The following is a 24,317-nucleotide window of genomic DNA, read 5'->3' on the forward strand; positions in this document are numbered from 1 at the left end:
TTATATGCATTGATAAGGATATTACTTTTCCAGCATTGTGAAGACATACAATAACTGTAATTGTACAGATATTTAATATCATAATAGTAGGTTACTGAAGTATCTGTGTCTTCTCAATGGTATCCTGCCCACCCCATTACATTTTTTTCTTTTTGGAAAATCTTTTCTCTGTCCAGTTATTCCTGCTGATTCTGTGTTGGAAAGATAATTGTGATTGTCCTCAGTGTTCCTTGGACTGTGTTTGGCACCCCTAGTATTACCATGTGTCTACTTTTGCCAGGACTAGCCTGATTTCTAGGATAAGTTAGTCTTATGTGGAATAACTTAAACTTTTACAGACTTGGCGTTCCTGTGCTGCCACCATGAAAAGGATCAGCTGGTAATTACAGAGAGCTATGTGATAGCTGTTTTTATGTTGCATATATTGTTCCATTGATTTGTAGTTTTGTATTAGTGCAACATGATGTTGCAAACAACAGTATTGTGAATTTCATAGAGAGGCAAGGTAGTAGAGACTACATTGCTTGATTTTTCTGGTAATCCCTTTAAGGGTTCTTAATGATATTTCAGTCTGTGGCTTTTTTACATACCTCTGTTTTATGGTTTTTGACTGAAGAAATGGTAATTGGGAGGGGGATGTTGAGGATCACCCTGCCCCACAAGAGAGTGTAGGGCTACGTTATTTCTGTAGTCATTCACAGCCCTTGACTTGTCTCATAAGTGCTCATGGGAGAATCTCTTTCCAGGCAGCGTGCTTACTTAGTTTTGTAAAGCAACCAGCACTGATATGCTGTAAACACTTACAAACTACCTACTGTAATGGTGAGTACTTCATATGAGTATCTTTTTTACATTCTGAATGCATGATCTTTTTTAGTTTATTTCTTTGTTTTAGTAATCTTGGTTTTATAACGCCAATTTTGGATTTGTGTATGTTTTGCTTAGAGAATGTAATTGTAAACATAATCTATTTCTTCCTTGAAGCTTCAAGCTCTCTCACACATTTTGAAAGCCCCAATTGAAGTACTTCAGGCAGATTCTCGTCCACTTATTTTAGGTGAAGACTACAAGAGTCAGCCTATAACACTAGTGTAAGTAGAAATTTACAGTCAATTTAGTTGTGTTGCTGCCATTAACATTTTGTATTGCTGTCAACTTTTTAAGTGTTTTCCCAAGGACCAGAACTGACCTGCTCTGTACTGGAAGTCCAAGTCTGAAGAAAATTGTTTGTTAGAAGATCCTTTTATAGCTGTTTGAAAAATGTAAGACCACAGATCCTATGGAATATTTTATACTGCTTTCTTTTGTTTTGCCAAAGCTTAAATTCTGTGATTCACTCTTTGAAAAGTCTCCATGGTTTTATCACTGCTGGAAGGTGGGCCCATATCCACTCTTGTCAACCTACCTTTGTGTATATAGAAAGATTTATGTCTAGGTTTCACTTTTGTTACTGAATTGGAGTTTGAAGTAGTCATTAACACCCTGTCCTTCAGCGTAGAGAATGTTAGTACTGATGGTCAAAAGCTCAAAGTTCAGTCTCCCACAGCAAGCATGTAGTCAGGGTCTAGTCCCACAGATCTTTTCCTTCTGCCATATGTTCTGGTTAAGTAGCTTTATGTTTACCAGTCAAAGCTGGGGATGTCTCACCCTGAAAGAGAGGGTTTTCCTGTACATCTTAGTCATGTAATGGCTTCACTTGGGCTAGCTTTTGAAAAGTATTTATCTAATGTCAATTTTCATGCATTCCTCAACCATTGGGTTCGGATCCAACTCTGCTGTTACTATAGCTCATGGCCAACAGAAACTCTTTAGTTGCTACCATAATGCACCAACCTCTAACATACCCCAGATGTTGTTTGCCACTTTCACGTATAGACATGGTCAGCTTTGCTCTCAAGCGAATTCAGAGATAAGTTTTATTTGAACAACTTTTTCTTCCTTTTTTATTCCTTTGTACATTTAGTGTATTTTACGAATACCATTTTTGGTGTTTTTTTCTCATTTCTTAAAATTTTAAAACTTTAAAATGTATAACTTTTCTCTTTGTACCTTTTTCCTGTTGCACCTTTGGTGTATTCTCTTGTACCATTCTTTGTACTTTTTCTTTTTTCATTCTGCCTTACCCTTTCCTACAGAAAATTTTCTTTGTTTTTCAAAATGTCTGAAAAAGGGTTTAAAAAGTGTAGGAAGTGTGGCCATAAGGCTACCTTGCTCAGATGTTCATGATCTCTGCGTCTATTGTTTAGGCCCAGAGCATCTTAGTGTAGAATGCAGTATTTGCAAGAGCTTTAATCTGCGACCAATAGTGGACCGTAAAAATAAGTTGATTCTAAAGGGACTACTGCCTACCGCTTTTTCGGAAGACATATCTAGGGTTCATCCCCCCTAAGATCACTTTAAAATTTTAGAGGCTACAAAAAGTCCCCAACGTACTTGGAATCTTCAATTCCATCTTCATTGATGCCACCACAAAAAAAGCTCAATTCAGATCCAAAGCTTTCCAGCTGGAAGACTTCAGCATGATCCCCTAAATCATCCTTTGATCCGAGTATGTCAGATCCTAAATCACTCCCTTAGACCCAGTACTCTCCCTCCTTAGATCAATTACAATCTAGTCTTTTCTCCCTTCCTAGACCAATGGCATTCCAATCACCATCGATTGCTTCATCTCATTCATCCAGGAGTCTCACCAAAGCCGACGTGGATTGAATGATGAGAAGTTTTTCTCAGCACAGATACAGATGGGGGTTCTCCTGGTTCCTACCTCTTCTACTTAGGAAGTCTTGGCCAGCTCTACCCCTCCAGTATCAGCTCCTTCTCCGATTTGATACTTCGTTTCAGAGTACTTGGAGCCAAGATTGCTGAGACTATATAGAGCGGATCCAAGGGTTTCTCTGAATGCCCTGGATATGATGAGTTCAGAGATGAGTGGCTGTCAGAGCCGTAGGGTACTGGTTGGATCTGAAGTGTTAGAGTTGACTCTGAAGTTTTTGGAGCTGTTTGTGCTCTTCAAAGCCTCAGCTTTGGGCAGCTTGGCTGTGGCCTCTGTGTCGGGTGGACTGCCTTCTGGCAGATGGAGCAGAAGCATGGCTTCTCAGCTCCCTCGGTTTCCTGCTCCCCAGGACAGTCTGCCTTTGAGGTAGCGGAGAGAGTGTTCTCTGCTTCAGTGGAACAGAAGATCTCTCCCACCTCAATCTTCCTTCGACATCTCGTTTCTCTGCGCCTTGAACCTTAACATTCGACTCCACAGAGACAGCCAGTCCAACCTCTCCAGGCTACCCAGCAGGATATTACCGTTTCTTCAGACACTTCCCCGGAAAATCCCACCGAGGAAGTACCTCGGAAGAGAAAGTGTAAAAGGAGGCACTTAGATTCCCCACAGGAATTATCACAGAAGGCACTGAGCCCTACGAAGAGGAGGGATCCCCTAGATCACCACCTGAAGACATTCATTTGGAGACGTTGAGATCCTCAAACAGTGGGGTGGATGTTCCTCCCAAAATCCTTCCCAGGAGGAATCGATGTTCCTGAAGCATTTGGGTCTGGCCCATTTACTTCTTAGGTAACTCTGTTCATTGATGAGCACATTGATTTGATCTCTCAGTGGGCATGGAAGAAACCTGATACAGTTCTAACTATCCCCAAGAGACCAGACCGAATTCTGGCACCACTGACAGGAAGGGAATTCCGGACCAAGGGAGTACCACTAGATGCCATGGTCATGACAGTGGCCATGAAGAAGCAACTTGCAGATTAAAGTTCCACTGTCCCATCCCCCTAACAGAGAGTCTAGGGTTATGGACAGATTTGGGAAGCATGTCTATGCTTTAGTGACTTTTGCTCTTAGGTCGCTGAACTGTTTGACATATTTCACTAGGTTGCTAAGAGGTTTGGTAAAAGAACTGTCAAATACACTTTCAAGGACCACTGCTGCTGAGACTCGAGCTTCAGTAGCCTCACAGTTGAACACTGTACAATACATTTCAAATTTGTCCTTGAGACTTCTCTCTCATGCAGCTGAGAGTAGCTCAAGTACAGAGGGTTCAGGCATCTCAGTAAGGAGGGAGGCTTGGATGTGCTTGTGTGATTTTGCAGAGCCCTTCCAAGTCTTTTTTCATCAATGCTGCCTTTGATGGATCTTCCTAATTTGGCCCCAAAGTGAAGGACACACTCTCCAGGTGTGAAAAATATGGAAAGACTCTGCTGTAGGAGTACGTTTTTCAGCCCCTCAAAGGACCTTCTGTAGGAACCAATGAGGGGGACAAAAAATGTGGTTCAAAAAAATCTCAGGGTCCTTTCCAAGATCCATGTTTAAATGGTTCCCCCAGAGGCAGAGGGGGAACAATAATGGAAGATGCTGTCCACGTGGCAAAGGTGGTCCACAACACCAAGGGTCTGGAGACACGTTTTCTGACAGGCCCTACCAGCGCTCCTGAAAGGAGGTCCAGTTGTCACCCTCTGGAGGCAATCTGGGTCCCTGCAGCAGATAGCCTGCCTAGATGTGACTAAAGATGCATGAGTGCAGAGGATTATTTCCAGAGGTAATGTAATTCCCTTTTCCCTTCCACCACCATCCTCACTAAAGTTTCCCGAATGTTACAGAAAAATATAATGTCTCATGATTATTCTTCACAAAATGCATATTAACTTGCAATTTCTTCCCAAATGAGGCAAATGTTTATAATACGTTTATGTTAAAAACAATGTATTGTTTTTGATGCATGATTATGAAAAATATAGTTTAACAGAAGTTGTTGCTTTATATTTCAGGTATCTCTTTATTAGCAAATTATAGTGTACTGACAGCTAATTGAAGACAAACTGCTGAAGGAGTTAAGGGATGTTGCTATGTTTAAAGGAGTCTGGTTTCAGAATGTTAATCGAGGAAAGAAAGAACAATGTGTTAGGAATCTTTTGTAAACTCTGGCCTTCTCAGGCTGTGGGATGAATTGTTGAAAGGGTGTCCGTAAAGATTAGTGCATACTGGTACTGAATGTTTCAAGACCAAAGGATAAGATTCTTGGACCAGATGCTCTGTGTTTTAAAAAGGTATATTGTCAAGTGTTCACATGAAGCTCTAAGCAAGAATCACAAGGGCATAAAATAACTGAAAATACATTGATTTTTAAAAGCTATGTAATGTCAGCTTACATGCATGAAATTGACATGAAAAAGGTACAAAAGGTACAAAATATGCAGTTTTCTTTGTTCTGGGAGACTGATGTGAAAAATTTGAGTATGCAGTCTCCCATCGCTGTTTATGGAATAAATCAGTACTTTGCACATCCTGAAGCGTTAATGTTAAGTTGTCTCTCTCGCCTTCATTCTTGCTGGTGGGTTCGGAGCCGACATTCGGCTCCAACTCGGCCATTTTCTAAAGCTCGAGAGCTACTTACTGGCTTGAGGCCTCCCTATATCCCACAATGCCTGGCGCTAGACCCCCAGATCTCGTTTGCCGCTTCAGCTACGAGGTTGCGCTTTACTGGCTCAGGTTGTATTCATCTTTTTGTAATAATAGTAGTTAAACTTTTAATGTATATTTTTCAAGTTTCTTGTTTAATTAGAGTAGTACTGTAGTCTAGTCTTACTTTTTCCTATGTTTTCTGACCCTGGGAAACTCGTTTTTACTTAGAGAGTCCCCCCCCCATCTCCCTAAGTAAGCCGTTTAAATTAGAGGCTATCCCCTTCCCTTTTAAATTGTTCCAGTAGGAAATAGTGTTTAGCCTTTGTAGTCTAAGATAATTAGTCTCTTAGTTTTGTTAGCATTGTTACCTTTAGTTTTTTGTGTGAAAGTGTGGGACTAGTGTGTGTGTGTGTGTGTGTGTGTGTGTGTGTGTGTTTTTCTTTTTTGTTTGCACTAGTCTAACATTCATCCATCGGTATTCCTTTTTTCTTTAACATGTCAAAGGATACCAAGGTATCAGGGTTCAAGAAGTGTGACTCGTGCTGTCAGAAAATGTCTCTGACAGATGGTCACACTTCTTGTGTTTATTGTTTAGGTGCTCTACACCTGTAGGACTCTTGCTCAGTATGTCATGCCTTTAGTCCGAGAGTCCTGCAGGAGCGTAGGAATAAGCTGATTCTCAGGGGGTTACTAAAACCCAAGGGGTCTCTGGCGAAGTCTCAGCCAGCGAAAACCCCTAAGCCCACCAAGCCGTCGGCTCCCAGTACAGAGCCGTCACCAGATGGAGCATCTGCTTCAATTTCGGTTCCGGCCGGAACCGAAGTATCTAAATCTCTCTCGGCTCCGACCTTGGCGTCGAAGCCGTCAGGGAGCCATAAGCGATCCAGGTTGCCATCCATAGAGTCGATTCGGTTGGCTCCGGGATCACCTTTGCTACAGTCTGAACGGAGCCATCGGTCCCACTCTTCTCGGTCCTCTAGGCTATCCGATCATGGCTTTGAGAGAGTGGTTAGTAGACTCCTCAAATCACAGGCCCTGGCTAAAATGTTAACTAGCCCTCCTCATCAGGCTGTGGCTGTTCCTGTTTCTGAAGTAGTTCCTCCTCCGACTCCTCCTGTCAGTTCGGAGCCGGAGCTTGTTGGGGCTCGGATCCTGGAAACGCCGGCGCCGATGCTTCCCCTTTCGGCTCCTTCGTCGGCTCTGATCTCTTCAATGGTTCCGACCTTGGAGGGATCTGGGTGCCGAGACTCATCGGACCCTTGTTTGACCCCATTCTCCCTCTCAGAGCCTCGGTGCAGGTAAGCTCGGCTCCTACATCGGCCTTGGAGCCGTCCCTTTCGGTGCTGGAGAGGATTCCTGTCTCTTCGGAGCGGGGGCCCTCTTCTCTGCCAGACAGGGGCGCCTTCAAGATCATGAGGAGCGTGCTGACTTGTGAGTCTGCACCTCGATCAGCCCCTTTAGCTCCTTCCTCCAGGGTGCCTGCTTCGGTCTCTGCCCCTCCTCCAGGCCCCAAGCGAGGGGATCAAATGCTCCAGGTCACCCCACTGGGTGTATCTTCCTCTTCCGAGGCCTCCCCTGAGATTTCAGAGGAGCCCCCTCGAAAGAGGAAATGTAAGAGGAAACATGTTGACTCCCCAGAGTCTGTCACGTCAGATACTGACTTGGAGGATTCGGAAGGGTCCCCAAGATCCCCCTCTGAAGATGTCTCTTTTTCAGACATCCTTGAAATCTTTAAGCAGAGGGGGAACTGGTCTGCCCTTAACCCTTCTGTGGACGAGTCGGTATACTTGGATGCGTTTGGTTTTTGCCCCTCCACCTCCTGGGTGTCTACGCCCTTCGATCCATTGATGGAAGTAGTGGCTCGGAAGGCGTGGTCAGCTCCGGACACACTGGAACCAACCCCCCGCAGGCCCACTGAGTTTATTACGGCCCCTCAAGATAAACAGTTTTTGACTAAGGGTGTCCCCGTTGATGCCATGATGATAGCAGCTGCCACGAAAAAGGAGTTGGCTGACACTTCTGTACCTGTCCATCCCCCTAATAAAGAGTCTAGGACGATGGATAGATACGGGAAGCGGATGTTTTCCTCGGCGACCTTCTCCATGCGGTTGCTGAATTATTTGTGCCACTTCACCCGTCTAAAGAGGGATCTCCTCAAAGAGCTAGGAGATACCCTGCAAGATCCATCAGCTGTGGGGGCTCAAGACCAGATAAACTCCCAGCTGGCGACTCTTAATTCTATCGTCAACTCATTTTGTATGCGGCTGATGGGACGAGTAGGGCCGCAGGCACAGGTGTGGCTTTGAGAAGACATGCCTGGATGCGGTTATGTAACTTCGCTGATCCCTTCAAGGCGTCCTTCACCAACACCCCTTTTGATGGTTCAGCTCTGTTTGGACCTCAGTTGAAAGTTACCCTTACCAGGTGTGAGCAGGAAGGCAAGACTCTCTCTGCCATGGGAGTCCGTTTTTCCACTCCCTCTAGACCATACCCTAAGGGTCAGAAGAGTGGAAAGATGTGGTTCCGGAAACCCCAGGGAGCCGTGCCTGACACGTGGTGAGTTTCCCTCCAGAGGCAGAGGAGGGAACAACAATAGACGCAGCCCGCGGGGCAGAGGGGGTCCGCAGAATCAGGGCAGCAGAGAATCTTTCTCTGACAAGCCCTTCCAGCACCCCTGAGGGGCTGCCCGGCTGTCCGCCTTCGGAGGCAGTCGGGGGAAGGTTGTCTCTGTACCCAGAAGCCTGGCATCTCATCACTCGAGACAGATGGGTACATCTGGAATTTACTCAAAGTTCTTTTTGATGCCAAAAAAGACAGGGGACTGGAGACCCATTTTGGATCTCAGCAGACTAAACAAGTCTGTTCAAAGAACAAAGTTCCGGATGGTCACGCTTCAGTCCATTCTACCCTTTTTGGGTCAGGACAATTGGATGTGCTCCATAGATCTTCAGGATGCGTACTACCACATCAAAATGGACAGGCGTTCTAGAAGGTTTCTCTGCTTCTGGCTGGGAGCCAGTCATTACCAGTTAAGAGCCCTGCCCTTTGGTCTCACCACAGCCCCCAGGGTGTTCACCAGATGCATGGCAGTGGTTACCTCTCACCTGAGACGGCAAGGATTCCAGGTGTTTCCGTATCTAGACGACTGGCTCCTTACTGCTACCACCAGACATCAATTGCTGAGAACCAGGGATTATACCATCCAAACATGCTCCAACCTAGGTATCTCAATAAATTTCGAAAAGTCTGCATTGTCGCCTTGTCAGTCTTTAACCTTTATAGGCGCAAGGTTAAATATGGAAGATCTGTCTGCAAGACTTCCAGTAGACAGAGCGGTAGATGTTTGCCAACATGTACAGGTATTATTAGGATTCAGAAAGATTCAGGCCAAATTCGTCCTAAAAACCTTGGGTCTCATGGCAGCAGCGATCATATTAGTTCCCCTGGCTCGTTTTCACATGAGGATTCTCCAGTGGATGCTTTTCACCCAATGATCCTTTCAACAACTTCCTTTGTCTTACAAAATAATAATTATACAGTCATGCAAAGACCACTTGGCTTGGTGGATTGTCTCTCCATCAGTACTCCAGGGCAGACCATTTGTCCTTCCTCCTCCAATTGCCACGGTGACCACGGATGCCTCCCTGATCGGGTGGGGGGGGGGGATTTTCAGGGCAGGACTGTCCAGGGCACCTGGCAACCCCACGAGTACCACTTGCACATAATCGTCTTGGAGATGAGGACGGTGCTTTTTGTGTTGCAAGCTCTTTAGAACTCTCTATCCACTGGGACCATTGCAATTCAGACAGACAAATATGTCTGTAGTGTGATGCATCAACAAGCAGGGCGGAACCAAGTCCTATCCCTTATGTCGAGAAGCACTCAGACTATGGCAGTGGGCGATCTCCTCTCAACGGTTTCTGACAGCAACACACATCCCTGGGAAGTCCAACGTCATAGCGGACAGGCTAAGCAGAGCTATTCTCATGCCTCACGAGTAGTCTTTCAATCAGACAGTAGCGGACAAAATCTTCCGCAAATGGGGTCAGCCTTGCTGCGACCTTTTCGCAACTCCTCTCAACAGCAAGTGCGACAGTTTCTTCACTCTCTTCCCGGACACTCCCCCAGAGACGCTCTAGTTCACGATTGGCCCCAGGCACTTCTGTATGCATTCCCACACTTTCCCCTAATTCCCAAACTAATTCAGAAAACTACCATGCTGGGGTGCAGGATGATCCTCATTGCCCCCTACTGGCCTCAACAAATCTGGTTCCCGTTCCTGCATTGTCACTTTCTAGAGCAGCCTTGGATTCTGGACCCAGTTCTGGACTTCTTGATCCATCAGTCGGGCAGGCTGCATCAATCTCTTCAGTCTCTCAACCTCACTGCTTGGTTGCTCCACTTCCAACCTTAGCCAGGCTTCCCAGTATTCCCCATTCAGTGCGTGAGATTATCCTTTCTTCGCACAAACCTACAACCAGGAAGACTTATGCTAGTAAGTGGAAATGTTTCTCTTTCTGGGCAGAGGCTAGAAATATAGATCCCTTCACAGCCCCTGTCCATAACGTCCTAGACTTTTTAGCAGAACTTTTTCAAGCGGGCTCCTCTTCTGCCACCATCAGAGTTCAGCTAGCGGCAATCTCTAATTTCCATACGGGCCTGTCAGAAACCAGCATAATGTCCCATAAGCTTTGCAAAGCCTTTCTGAAAGGAATAATCTTGCTCAGGCCTCCAGTGATAGATCCCCCGCCTCTGTGGGACTTAAATTTGATCCTAGCTTCCTTGATACTGCCTCCCTTTGAACCGGCAGCTTCCTGCTCCTTGAAATTGCTTATTTGGAAAACCTTCTTTTTGGTGGCCATTACTTCAGCGAGGAGAGTTTCTGAACTTCAAGCCCTTTGTGTTCGTCCTCCTTACCTAGTTTTCCATAAGGATAGAGTTTCACTCAGGACTAATCCTTCGTTCCTTCCTAAGGTCCCCTCCGAAAATAATTTGAATCAATCCATCGATCTGCCAGTCTTTTTACCAAATTATTCCAACAAAGCTGAACACAAATTACACCAGTTGGACGTTCATAGGCAATTACGTTTCTGTTTGCATAGGACTGAGCAAATAAGGAAATCAGACCAACTCTTCCTGTCCTATGTGGAGGGTAAGCAGGGTCGACCAGTGTCTAAAGTAACCTTATCCAGGTGGTTGTCCTCTATTATTACCCTTGTTTATCAGTTGAGGAATAAAGAACTCCCTGCTAAACCTAAAGGCCACTCTACTAGGGCTTTAGCTGCATCGGTAGCTTTTCAATCAAGACTACCTATGGAAGCCATTTGTGCGGCGGCCACATGGGCCACCCCTCATACCTTCATTTCACATTATAAATTGGATCTGGCCTCTAGGAGCAGAGCTGATTTTGGTTCCACTGTGATCAAGAGACTGTTCCCATGAACCACCCAGGACTAAGGTGCTAGGGACGCTGTCCCAAACCAGCAAGAATGAAGGCGAGAGAGACAACTTAACATTAAGAAGTTATGTACCTACCATAACGTTCCATGTTAGTTGTCTTCTTCTCGCCTTCTTTCTTGCGTCCCACCCTCCATCCCCCTAGCCTAGATGGACCGAGAAGAGTCCTCCTACAGGTTTTGTCACTGGCTGAGTCTTTACCGATTATGTCCTCTACCTTATTCTTCAGCCCTGTAGCTGAAGTTTTTGCTATTGGGACGGTTGTCCTCTTATATTATGATGGTGTTAGGTCTTCCAAATGAGATCTGGGGGGTCTAGCGCTAGGCATTGTGGGATATAGGGAGGCCTCGAGCCATTAAGTAGCTCTCGAGCTTTAGAAAATGGCCAAGTCGGAGCCGAAGGTCGGCTCCGAACCCAACCAGCAAGAAAGAAGGCGAGAAGAAGACAACTAACATGGAACGTTATGGTAGGTACATAACTTCTTATTCTCGACTCCAGACTAAAAAGCTAAAACTTTATTTGTGCACTTTTAACATTTGGTGCCTTAAGACTTGGGATCTGAACTTCATTGCTGCAGAGCAGTGTAGAATAAATGACAAGGGCCCAGCACAGAAAGTTCTTCTGTGAATTCCACACAGTTTTGTACTGAATAGTCAAAGATTTGTATACTTAACTATTCAGAGTATGCAAACATACTAGACTAAAAATGGGGAAAATGGATTTGTGGAAATTTTATTCTCTGTTTTAGATGATTGTAATTTAAAAAAAAAAGTGGAATGAGTGATCTGAAGTTATCAGTCCATCATCCTGTCATCACCGGTTGGTTAATTTCCGATCCTTCAAAACTGAGTCAGCCATTTCTACAGCTGGTGGACTCAACAAACTCTCAAGCATATCTCTTACCCATAATTCTGCAGGTAGTTTACCCCAGATCTCGTTTGCCGCTTTCAGTTGCAGATGTGGTTTCTCCTTATTGCTACTGAGCCTATCCGTTAAGTGTGTAAAGTTACTTTAAATCTCTTCCTCTCCTTTTCAAAAACCTTTTGAAACCTTTACCTTCCTCTATTGCATCTTTTAAACTTATTGCTGCTGTTTTTTAGGCAATTTTCCCTACTGTGAGGTAGCTCTCTAATACCATTGTTGGTATCCCTTACCTTTCCCTCTTACCACGTCGGTAAGTCTTCATTTACCATTGTTGGTAACCCCCCCCAAAAAAAAGTCTCAGCCTTTCTTTTCCATTTCTAGTATTTTCCATTGGTGTTTGTCTCTGTGTGTCTGTCATTGCAGTTTCCCAAGGATGGCTGATAATGAGAAAAGTCAGACTGGGTTAAAGAAATGCATCAAATGTGGCCATAAAATTCTGGTTTCTGACCAGCATTCTGTCTGTGTCTATTGTCTTGGTCCTCTTCATTTGCAGGAGGACTGTTCTATCTGCCACGCTTTTAGTCACCGAGTATTGGTACATAGACAGAATAAGCTTATACTGAAAGGTCTCCTTCCCTCCTCCTTTGGGGAGGCCATATCTGGTTCTCAGGACAAGCCAAAACATAAATTTGGACAGACATAATCATCATCTTCCTATTCTTCTAGAGCCTCAGAAGTTAAGAAGTGATCTTCCTCGGTACCGAGCCCTGAAAAGAAAAGGGCATCGGAGCCGACGTCTAAATCAGCAACCCCAACGGATTCTTTGGAAGCGTCTTGTTATTCCCTTGGTTCTGACTCCTTCGTTGGCTATGGAACAAACTTCTATACCAAGCACTTCCTTACCAAGGACACAATATTCCCCTTCACTGAATCATTTTGCAGACAGACCACCACCCCCCTTTTTATATAGACTGAAGGGCCCCCCCCCCCCTCTGCGATCTCCATTCATTCTTCCAGGAGTCTCAGTGAAGTCGACGTGGAGAGGTTGGTAATGAAGATTCTTTGGGCCCAAGGCATCTCAGGCACTCTGGCTTCTACCCTTTTGGGTCAGGCATCCACACCTTCCACTTCCCCTGCAAGCCCTCCTCCTCTAACCTCCACAGGTACCTTAGAGTCTTCCGATCCAAGCTTCCCCCGAATGTTTCTTTCTCATCGGAACAGACAGTTGCCCTGAGCACTCTGGTTGTGTTGGAACCAGAGTCCTGTCTGGGCCACAGCCTGCAGATCGGTCCCAAGTCATTCTGGTCTGGTCCTGGGTTTTCAGAGCAGTCTCGGCGCCTTGGTGAGCCACCCTGGATGATCAGGTCCAACTTCAGTCTTGATGGGGACTTCACTGGAGTGGAAGGGGGCTTCTAAGCCGAGGCCTTCCTTTTAGGCCCCAGAGCACCCTTTCTCTTCTGGTGGGTCAGCCTTTGAGGCCATGAAGAGTGCATTGGCTACTACCAGTACCAGTTTGGTTCCTTCCTCCATCAAGGCTCTGTCTCTGGCTGCTAGCTCAACTAACTCCTTCACAGGGAGAGTGGGTACTGCAACCTCAGGTACCCCTTCTTCTGAAACTTCCCCAAATGTTCCCCCTGAGGAGGTCCCTCAAAAGAAATCGTGCAAGAGGAAGCACCTAGACTGTCCAGAACGTGGATTTTGATGAAGTCTAAGGATCCCCCAAGTTCACCTCCTGACAATTTCTCATTTGGAGACATCTTGGAAATACTTAAACAGTGAGGTGTTTGGAAGTCCCTCGACCCTTCGACTGAGTGAGGAATCAGTGTACCTGCAGGCTTTCGGTACCCACCCGTCTACTTCCTGAGTATTTTTTCCAGCCAGTGAGCTCATCAAATTGATTTCCCAGTGGGTTTAGAAGGCTCCTGACACTACTGAGCCAATTCCAAGAGACCAGATAAAATTATAACAGCCCCAGAAGACCAGCCTTTTTGGACTATGGGAGTTCCTGTAGATGACATGGTGGTAGCGGCAGCCATCAAAAAGGAACTAGAGGAGGAAAGTCCCTCCATCCAGCCACTCAAAAAGGAGTTGTGAGCGATGGGTAGATTTGGGAAGCAAGTTTATGCTTCACCGACATTTTCCCTACAGTATTTGAACTATCTGGCACATTTTTCAAGGCTGCAGAGAGATCTGATCAAGGAGCTCTCAGACACACTCTCTCAGGAGCTGTTTCTGAAGAGGTATGGGATTAAGTCACCTCTCAGTTAGCTATCTTGACATCTATTTCCAGTTCATCCATGAGGCTTGTTGCTTATGTTGCAGACGGGACAGCAAAGGCAGTGGGTTCAGGCATTTCCATAAGGAGGCATGCCTGGATGCGCTTGTGCAATTTTGCAGAGCTCTTCAAGTCTTAGTTTGCCAGTGCACCTTTTGATGGCGCTAACCATTTAAACTAGGTGGGAGAAGGATGGGAAAACAATTTCTGCCATGAGAGTCGATTTTTCCACTCCTCACAGACCTTTTTCTAGGAACCAACGTTCAGGAAATATCAAGGGTCTTTCCAGAGTATGCCTGGTGAAAGTTCGCCAAGAGGCAGAGTGGGGAACAGTAATGGAAGATGCTGCCCTCGCTGCAGAGGTGGCCCCCAATTTCAGGGTTCCCAAGACGACTCCAGAAGAACCTTTCAGTGCTCCTGGTAGGAGGCCCGATTGTCTACCTCTGGAGGCAATTGGGGCACGTTTTTCCCTGCACCTAAAAGCCTAGCAAAAAATCACTTACAGTACTTGGATGCAGAGGATCATTTCCAGATGCTATACAATTCCTTTTTCCCTTTCTCTTCCCAGTTCAACAAAATTCCCTGATGTTCCACCCAGTCAAAGGGAGCAGGCAGCCATTCATATTCAAAAGCTGCTAGAAAAAGAGTCATCCAAGAAGTCCCACCAGGCCAAACAGGATCCGGAGTTTACTCAAGATTCCTTTTAGTTCCAAAAAAGACGAAACTGGAGACCAATTTTGGATCTCAGCATACTGAACAAATCTGTTTGAAAAAACAATTCTGGATGGTCCCAGTTCGGTCTATTCTTACGATTTCAGGAAAGGATAACTGGATGTGCTTGAGAGCTCGTCAAAATGCATACTACCATATAAAAATGGACAGATGTTCCAGAAGATTCCTTCACTTCTGGCTGGGAGCCAGTCATTACCAATTCAGAATGCTGCCTTTTGGTCTTACCACACATAGCCCCCAGGGTGTTCACCAAGTGCATGGCAGTAGTAGCAGCTTACTTAAGACTGCAAGGATTCCAGGTTTTTCCATACTTAGACAACTGGCTCATTTCCACTACCACCAAGCAAAATCTACTAACAGCAAAACAAAAGGTTCTACACTAATGCGACCACCTTGGCATCACAGTCAACTTCGGCAAATCCTCACTTGAACCCACGCAAATTGAGCAGGTGCATTATTCTACCTCACAAGTGGTCCCTCAGTTCAAAAGTATTGGATAGGATTTTCCGAGTATGGGGCCAGCCTTGCTACAACCTTATTGCCTCTCCTCTAAGCAACAAATGCAGCAGCTATTTTGCCCTCATTCCCCCAGAGGGGGAATTACAGAGGGACGCTCTTCTGCATGATTGGCCACCCAGTCTCCTTTATGCCTTTCCAATGACTGTTTAATTCCAAAATTTCTGCAGAAAGCAGCCAAGTTGAAGAGCAGAGTCCTCCTCATTGCCTCCTTTTGGCCTCGACAGATGTGGTTCCCCTTCCTATGACCTCACCTAGTTTGAAGACCATGGATCCACCTCTGGACCTCCTGTCACATCCGATAGGCATCAGTCACCCAAACATTACAAGTCTCAAGCTGACAGCTTGGTACTCCAATTCCCAGTTAAACACATACTTTTAGCGTTTCATAAACCATCTACTTGCAAACTTTACACTAGTTAATGGAAGAGGTTTACTCATTGGGCCTTCCTACATAACACTGACCCCTTTTCAGCACTAATCCATAAAATGCTTCATTTCCTAGCCTCTATTTTCAATAATGGCATTTCCACTTCTACGATTAAAGTTCAACTGGCAGCCATTTCTAATTTTCACAGTGGATTCCAGGATCATCTGCTGCTTCACATGGACTTTGTAAAGCTCTTTTAAAGGGTGCCCTTCTCTTAAAGCCTCCTTACAAGGACCCTACTCCTCCTAGGGCCTCACCTTACTGCTGCAGACTTTGATGCAATCCCCTTTCAAGCTAACCTTTACATTCAACATCAAATTCCTTTCTTGGAAAACTATCTTCTTAGTGGCTATTTATTACCTCGGCTAGAAGAATTTTGGAAATTCAGGCACTTTCATCCAAGCCACCATATTTAATCTTTCACAAAGATAGTTTCTCTCAGGACCAAATCCATCTTTCCTACCTAAGGTTGTGTCTGAATACAACCTTAATCAGTGCATTAATCTTCCAGTATTTTTCCAAAAATTTTGTAACAGAGGGGGAGTACATATTGCATTTGTTAGATGTTCACAAACAACTAAGGTTCTACCGTAACAGAACTAAGGGCAATAGGAAATCAGACCAACTGTTTGTTTCCTTTTCATGTATCAAGTTGGGTCAGCCTGTTAACAAAGTAACCCTAGCTAAGTGGATTTCAGACTGTATTTCCTTTGTGTATAAGAAGACCGGTATTTCCTTAGCTGGCACCAAAAGCACATTCAACTACAGCAGTAGCTACTTCAGCTGTCTTCCAGTTAAGAACTTCTATGGATGACATTTGTGCAGCTGCAACTTGGGTGTCTTCCCATACGTTTTTTACTCATTACAAGTTAGATCTAGTCCCTAAGGGTAGAACATCATTTGACTCGATGGGGCTCAGGAATATCCTTCCTTGAGTCCGCCCAGGGTTCCAAGTCGCTGGGGACTGTCCTACCGATGACAGGATGAAGATTGACAACTTCAGATAAAGAAGTTATGTCTTACAACATTCCATTTGAGTTCCCCATCTTCATCTGTCATCAACTTCCCTCCCTCCTTCCCCTGGCCAGATTTCCTGGAAGAACGGGCGCTCACCTGAAAGTTTCCTTTGGAGCATTCCTTCAGTTGAGATATGTTCTCGTTCATTACCTTTGTCATCTTCTTCTGTCAAAAGCAAACTCAATCTGAGCTAATCTACCCACAGCATTATGGGTAAGGGATGTGCTTGAATGTTTTTGGAGTCCACGAGCTGTAGTAATGGCCAAGTTAGTTCCAAAGGATCAGGACCGAACCCACAAGTGATGACAGATGAAGATGGACAACTCGGGTGGAATGTTAAGACATAACTTCTTTTTTTGTTGAATGACTGAGTTTGCTTGTTAGGTATATGTAAAGTAATAGTGGGAGGACCCCACAGAAATTTGCTTGTTAGGTATATATATAATGTAATAGTGGAAGGACCCTGCAGAAAATAAGAAAAAGTTTATTAATGTGTATGCGCATACAACAAAAAGGGAAAAGTAACACAAGGAGGTGTCTTATGTTGGGGGTGGTACCCCCAACACTAAAAGGTAAGAGGCATTAGCGATGTTTTCTCTTTAATGTATGAGTGAAAAAGAGAGAGAACAAAGTTAAAGTTAAATCAAGGTAAGTCTTAATGGGAACAAAGTTAAGCAAGCAGGATCAAATCCCTGTAAAGGGAAGACTTGCATACTTATGTATCACAATTACGGAAAAGAAAGTTGTAAGTCTGAATGAGTGCTTTCAGCTTTCTTAAAATTGCCCTGGTGAAGTATTAGTAAAATTGAAGGGTGTTTTGGAAGAAAAGTAAAACAAAGTAGGTGGGGGAACAAATGGCAGTATTTTATTCTTGGTATACGGAAGCTCTTAAAAGGGAAAAGGAATCAGCATTAAGAGGATTACATGATGTTAATAAGAAGTTGCTACAGGTAAAAGAGATTAAGGTAGTGCAGACCAGTAAAAAGGTATTCCTTTATCCTCTCTTGGCAGGTCTGGAAGAAACTGGGAATGGCCAAAAAGCAGAGACTTCTGAAGAGGATGATAATCCTCTAGTAACTACTGCACCCCCACCCTCATATGTACCGGTATGGGTGGCTCCTGTACAAGATTCTGCTGTGTCTGACTCCTGCATTTCAGACAACTGTCCATTGGACACTACGTCAGCGTGGTACTGTTACATCTCAATCCAGTTCCCCTGTTCATCTCTCATCTTCAGAACAGGCATCTGATGTCAAGGAGGTTTCTTCCTCCTATCATTCTCGACAAGCTTATACCTCTCCAGCAGGCGCACTACTGTTTGGCATTCCTATAGCTCATCACACGTGCTTACATGATCGGGTAGGACAAGAGGCTATTGCCTCTGGAGAGTATCTTTTGAAACCTCATAGAGAAATTTTGGGGGCTAATAACAGAGAACTTGTTCATCACCCTTGGACCCCTGCTGATTTGCATACTATGTCTAAAAGGTTTTCAAACATTAGAGAAGATCCATTAAGGTTTAAGGAGGAATTAAAAACTATAATAGAATGTTACAACCCTACTTTGACAGATTTAAACCAGCTGCTTCGGGTAGCTACTTGAGATGAAATAAGAAAACAGCTACTTGAGAAGGCTGAAATAACAGATTTTACTCTCACATGGAATGCACTAATTGACAAAAGAAGAGCATTGTTAAATAAAATTACAGAAGTGTGTCAAGTTAGAACAGATTGGTCTAAGATCCAGGCATGTAAGCAAAGTAAAGGAGAAGCCCCTGCAGATTATTTGAGTCATCTGAAAGCAGTGCTTGCTAGACATTCAGGAATACTAGACCCAGAAGAACAAGCTAAGCCAGCTACTGCAGCTTCTTTTGTGCAAGATCTACAAGCCCCTTTACAAAATCAAATAAAGTAAGTGCTTATAGACTGGCACAGAAATGACTTGGAGTTCTTGTTAAGTGCTGCAAATCACTGTAGTGAGTATCAGGGAAAATGGAGAAAGGATATGGAGGACTTTGCAAATAAGGCAACTAGGAGCCCCAAGGGGACAGAGCAGAGGCAGGGGAAGGAGGAGAGGAATTGCTAGGGTATTTAGTAAGAGTGCTGGTTGAGGGGAACAAGGTGAAACTGGTTGGCAACAATGAGCTGGCAGTGCCCCTCCTGCTTCATCTGATGCATCTTGCTTCATTTGTGGTGAAACAGGACAATGGAGAGGAGAATGCCCATACAGGTGAGTGCAGAGTCTCCAAGATACCCGTATTGAATGGCAGCCAAATTATAATAATGCTGCATTTCCTCTACCACCTCCACAAATTGGAAGGAGTCAGGAATCGCCATACTGATGATGTCATGGTAATAAAACAGAAATAAATCTTGATCCTTTGCTGTAAATAGATCAAAAGAGACCGTATGTTAAGGCAGAAATACATTCAAAGAAAATTCCTTTCCTGGTGGACATGGAGCCACTAGATCTGTATTAAAAGTGACCTCAGATAATCAGATACCACTATCAAAACATAAAGTAAAGGCAGTTGGAGTAAAAAATGCTACTGTTATGTATCCTGTTTGAACCTAAACCCATTTCTTTAGGACCGATTGAAGAAAGGCATTCTTTACTTTTGAGTACTGCTGCACCAGTAAATTTGCCAGGGAGAGACCTGTTATGCAAACTGGATTGTACTATTTACTGTATACCAGAAGGGGGTGTATTTGGATGTTCCAACAGAATCAGAGGGGCAAGTATTGGCAGTCTTATCAGAAGCGGAGGAACAGCCTTTTGAAGGCATACAGAAAACTGAAAAACTGTTGCAGCAGGTACCTGCTAACATATAGGCTAAACATGCTAATGAAGTAGGTATGTTGCAGTCAGCAGAACCAGTAAAAAGAATCCATCAAAACCTTTCCTTAGAGTTCTGCAATATCCACTGAAACCACATGCAGAGCAGGGAATCAAACCTGTATTTCAGTCCTTGATACAACAAGAAATAATAGTGCCAGCTAAAAGCCCTTGTAATACTTCTGTTCTCCCTGTGGAAAAGTCAGGAAAAGATACTTCCAGGTTTGTACAAGATTTGAGGTTTTAAACAATGCAGCATTACCAATTTTTCCTGTGGTTCCAAATCCAGCAACAGTACTGAGTTGGGTCTATATTAGATAGTCGCAGTTCCGTAACTCCGAACACCTAATGGTCGAACCATTAAGTTTGAAGTTACAGAACTTCGACTATGCAAAAAAAAAAAAAAGTACAAAACGTACAAATCAGTAAGTTGTTGTGTAAGCAGGAGGGCAAGACTCCCTGCATCCCCCACACCCCCAGCTACTTAAATATACCAACTACAAGATCACACCACATTGAAGTGAATGGAAACCTCCGCTTACAGAGATTTTCATTCAAACGCTCGAAATTTTACAAATTTGAACGTATGGTCTCGACCATATGTGGTTCCAACTTGTAAAAGTTCAACTACGTGAATGGAACCCTACTGAGTTGCATACCATCTACAGCAAAATATGTTTCTGTGATAGATCATTGTTCAGCATTCTTTGCTATACCTATCCACCCTGAAAGTCGATTTCTGTTTGCCATTACTTATAATGGGTAGCAGTATACATGGACACAGTTGCCACAAAGATACACTGGATCTCCTTCATTATTTTCTAAATTCTAAAAAAGATTTGGAAGATGTGACATTTCCAGGTGAGTCTGAGTTAATGCAATAACTATCCTTGCAAAAAAAGAGCACAAGGTGTCAAGAGAACAATTACAGCAATGGTCACCTCAGGTACGTTATCTTGGTCATTTGATATCTCAGGGTAGCAGGCAGATGTTACCATCTTGTATTGCGGTAATAGCTAAAGCCCCACATCTGACTACTCAGTGTCAGCTTAGATCTTTCTTAGGTATGATAGGATATTGTAGACAGTGGATTTCTAGCTATGCAGAAATTGTTAAACCTTTGACAAATGTTTTAAAACAAGATACACCAGAGCTGCTCCTTTTTGATGATGAAGAGGAGAATGCATTTCAGAATTTTCAGAATTTAGAGCAAGCTTTAGCTATTGCCCCAGCGTTAGGGTTATGAAAAGAATTTCATTTTATTTTGTCGTGAAAGAAATGGATTTGCTCAGGTAGTGCTTGCATAGAAACATAAGGACAACTATTGTCCATTAGCTTATTATAGTACAGCACTGGATTCTGTTGCAAAGAGATTTCCACTATGTTTAAGGGCAGTGGCTGCTGCTGCCATTCTAATCGATCTTGTGCAGTCACTGGTGCTCGGGCTTGATCTTACAGTAGCCGTCCCTCATTCTGTATCATCTCTCTTACTTAAAATGAAGACTCCACCCCTCTCGACTGCACTTCATACTAAATATGAACTTACAGTTCTTTCAAATCCATTTATTTCTGTCATACACTGTCCTGTTCTTTATCCAGCATCTTTGTTACGTACTGCTGAGGCTGGTGAAGAGCATGATTGTGTGTGTGAGACTAATTGTCTGCTTTCTCCTATGAATGACTTAAAGGACACTTCTATACCAAACACAGACCTTGGACCTATTTGTGGATGGTTCCTGGGGAAAAGATCAAAGTGGAAATCTGGTCGCAGGAATATCTGTCGGCTGCAATAGTGATGTCTTGCTTTATCAAAGACTAGTGGGTGTGCATTCTGCTCCGATAGCTGAATTAGTGGCTCTACAAAGGGCTTGTGAGTTAGCTAAAGACAAAGTTGCCGATGCTGACACTGATAGTCATTATGCTTTTGGTGCAGTACATGATTTTGGGAAACTTTGGTAGCAGAGGACTTTTTTAACCTCTTCAGGAACTCAAATAAAAAATTCCATGTATGTGAATGCTTTATTAGAGGCTCTTTTGTTACCTAAAGAATTAGCAGTAGTTAAATGTAGTGCCCATCAAAGGGGTTATAGAAACATTTTCAAAGGGAAATAATTTGGGTCAAGCTGCTAAGCAAGTTGTAGAAGGACTTTGTGCAAATTTTCATGTGATGTTATTGCAAGACTTTAACAGTAATGAGATGTTTGATTTTTAAGAGAGTATCATTTTTGCAAGCTGAAGCATTACAGGGAGAAGTTCAGAGGAGGCTTAAAGATGGATGCAGTAAATCTGCCGGTGGGTTATGGCGACATCCAGATAACCAACTGGTGGTGCCTCCCTCATATCATTTACCAACCCATGCAGGTAAGACAGATTTATTTAATCAAATTACCCAAAGTTGGTATGCCCCTCATGTCTCCTGTTTGATACTTCAGTATTTAATAATTGTATAGTATTGTCACAAAGTATATCAACAATCCAAACCTGTGGCTGAAGGAACTCAATATATGATAAAAACAAGCAGTGGGGATCAATAGTATTTTATAAACGATTTGTGGATGACTTGTTCCTGCTGTGGGATGGGAACCAGGTAGAACTAGAGAAGTTCTTTAATGAAGCAAACACAAATACTAGTTTTTTGAGGTTTGAAACAAAGGTGTCTGATAAAGAAATTCATTTTCTTGCTGTCAAACTAATCAAAACAGAAGAGGGGGAGATTACCAGTAAATTATATAGAAAGGACTGTCATAGAAACACAATTTTACATAGAAGAAGTATGCACCCCGGACACATTTTTAATAATTTAGTTAAAGGACAGACATTGAGGGTGTCTAGATTAACAGCGAATGAAGAAGATTTTGAACATGAAGTGGTAGACCTCAAGCAAAGATTTAGAGAGAGAGGTTACGCAGATGAATTTGATGTTTTGGTAGGAGAAGGCGTCAAGTTAAGGGACACTGTCGGTAAACCATATTTTGCAAGAAGGGTGGAAGATGATGTAGTTAACCGACAAGGAAAAAGAAAAGTAGTAAGAGTTCCCACACAATATTCCAGTGACATGTCCATTGTGACAGGAATAATTAAGAAACCTTGGCCTATTCTAACGCATGGTGCTAAGATAAAGGAGATAGTAGGAGAAGACCCTAGCTTCTCTTTTAAGAATAAGAAATCCCTAAAAAGATACCTATGCTATCCTAGAGATGGTAAGGTAGGTAAAGGAGGAGAAGCAGCATCAACAAAAGGAACTATACCATGTAGAAAATACAACCAATGTAAATCTATAGACACTAGCAACACTTTTTCACATCCTGATACTGGCAGAATATTTACATTTAACGTACAGGCTACTTGCCACACCAAAAACATTGTATATTTAGCTGTATGTGATATCTGTTCATATTGTTATGTAGTTAAAACTAATAGGGAACGTAGATTTAGGATAAGTGAACACCTTTTACAAATTAAAAATCAGAACCTCACAAATGCTTTAGCCATGCATGTTAAGAACACAGATCCAGGACATACATTTAGGTTCCAGGCAGTAGAAAAGATAGAGGAAAATGAGAGAGGGGGTGACACCACTAATAATACAGAAACATCAGAGACACGCTGGATTATTAGGCTAAGGGCTGATAGAGGGTCAGGCCATAATGAGAGAATTCCATTAAAACCAATACTCAGAAACAGACCTTTGGCCAAATAGTATAATGAGTTATTTTAGAGTTATTTTTGGTATATGAATTTTAATGATTATTCAAAGTTTTAGGTTAGTATTTATATGTACACAATTTAATATATATCATGTATTTTTATGAATTAATTCATTAGTTAAGTGTGTACTAACAGCTAATATATGTGTAAGAAGTATTAAATGCAGTAAGTAGTTGATGTTTTATGTATAATGAGTATAATTAGTTAGCATTGTAAGATGCCAATTAAGTAGTTTTAGTTGATTGAGTCACCTGTATAAGATGTGCTTGCAAGTTCATATTTTTATGTAAAGGTCTGATGAAATGGTGTGAGAAGCACTACGAAAGCGCTTACCGACAACAAAAGCTTGTTTTTATCATATTTGAGTTCCTTCAGCCACAGGTTTGGATTGTTGATATACTTTGTGACAATACTTTTCGTTTTTGTATTATCTTACAACTCATTAATACCAACCTTAACCTTAAAGAATTTTAATTGTATAGTATACCTAGAACATGGGCGGCCACGGTTGTGCTGCGGTTAGTGTTGCCACCTCACAGCAAGAGGTTCTCTGGTTCGATTCTCGGCTGGGGTGCCTTCTGTGTGGAGTCTGCATGTCCTCCCTGTGGTCGCGTGGGTTTCCTCAGGGTGCTCCGGTTTCCTCCCACATCCCAAAGACATGCAGTAGGTGGACTGGACACTCTAAATTGGCCATAGGTTTGAGTGTGTGCATGTGTGTGCCTTCTGTGGAAGGTTGGGTGCCGGGCTGGCAACTCGACACCGTAAAACTCCACTGCCAATCATGAGCAGACAGGTGATCCGCTGTGGCGACCCCTAACCGGGAAAAGCCGAAAGAAGAAGAAGTATGCCTAGAACATAATGTTAGCAAAAATGCAAACATTAGGGCTGCCTGCTTACCATCACCTTGGGGACCTTTTGTTAATGTGCAGCTGGACTTTGTCCAGATGCCAAAAGTTCATCATTTACAATTTATATTGGTGGTTTGCATGTTTTCTGCATGGATGGAAGCTTACCCATGCCACAAAGCTGATTCTGTAACCGTAATTAAGATACTGTTATTTGAATTCATACCTTGATTT

The 24,317-nt window shown here is 43.4% G+C and overlaps 1 protein-coding gene across 2 annotated transcripts in view; it reads left to right on the plus strand.

The window, feature by feature from the left end:
* OTUD6B (OTU deubiquitinase 6B) overlaps positions 1–24,317 on the plus strand; it is a 1,944,790-nt gene that overhangs the window by 1,706,017 nt on the left and 214,456 nt on the right. Inside the window, exon 6 of one of the 2 annotated variants that reach the window (XM_044088034.1) lies at positions 985–1,091. The exons of the other annotated variant lie outside the window; for it this stretch is intronic. Within the exon in view, the coding sequence (XP_043943969.1) occupies positions 985–1,091 (107 nt within the window). The remainder of the gene's footprint in view (positions 1–984; positions 1,092–24,317) is intronic. 2 annotated transcript variants of the gene reach the window in all.

This window comes from Protopterus annectens, chromosome 11.part0, assembly GCF_019279795.1.
Source record: "Protopterus annectens isolate FY-2018-M chromosome 11.part0, PAN1.0, whole genome shotgun sequence".
Lineage (NCBI taxonomy): Eukaryota > Metazoa > Chordata > Ceratodontiformes > Protopteridae > Protopterus > Protopterus annectens.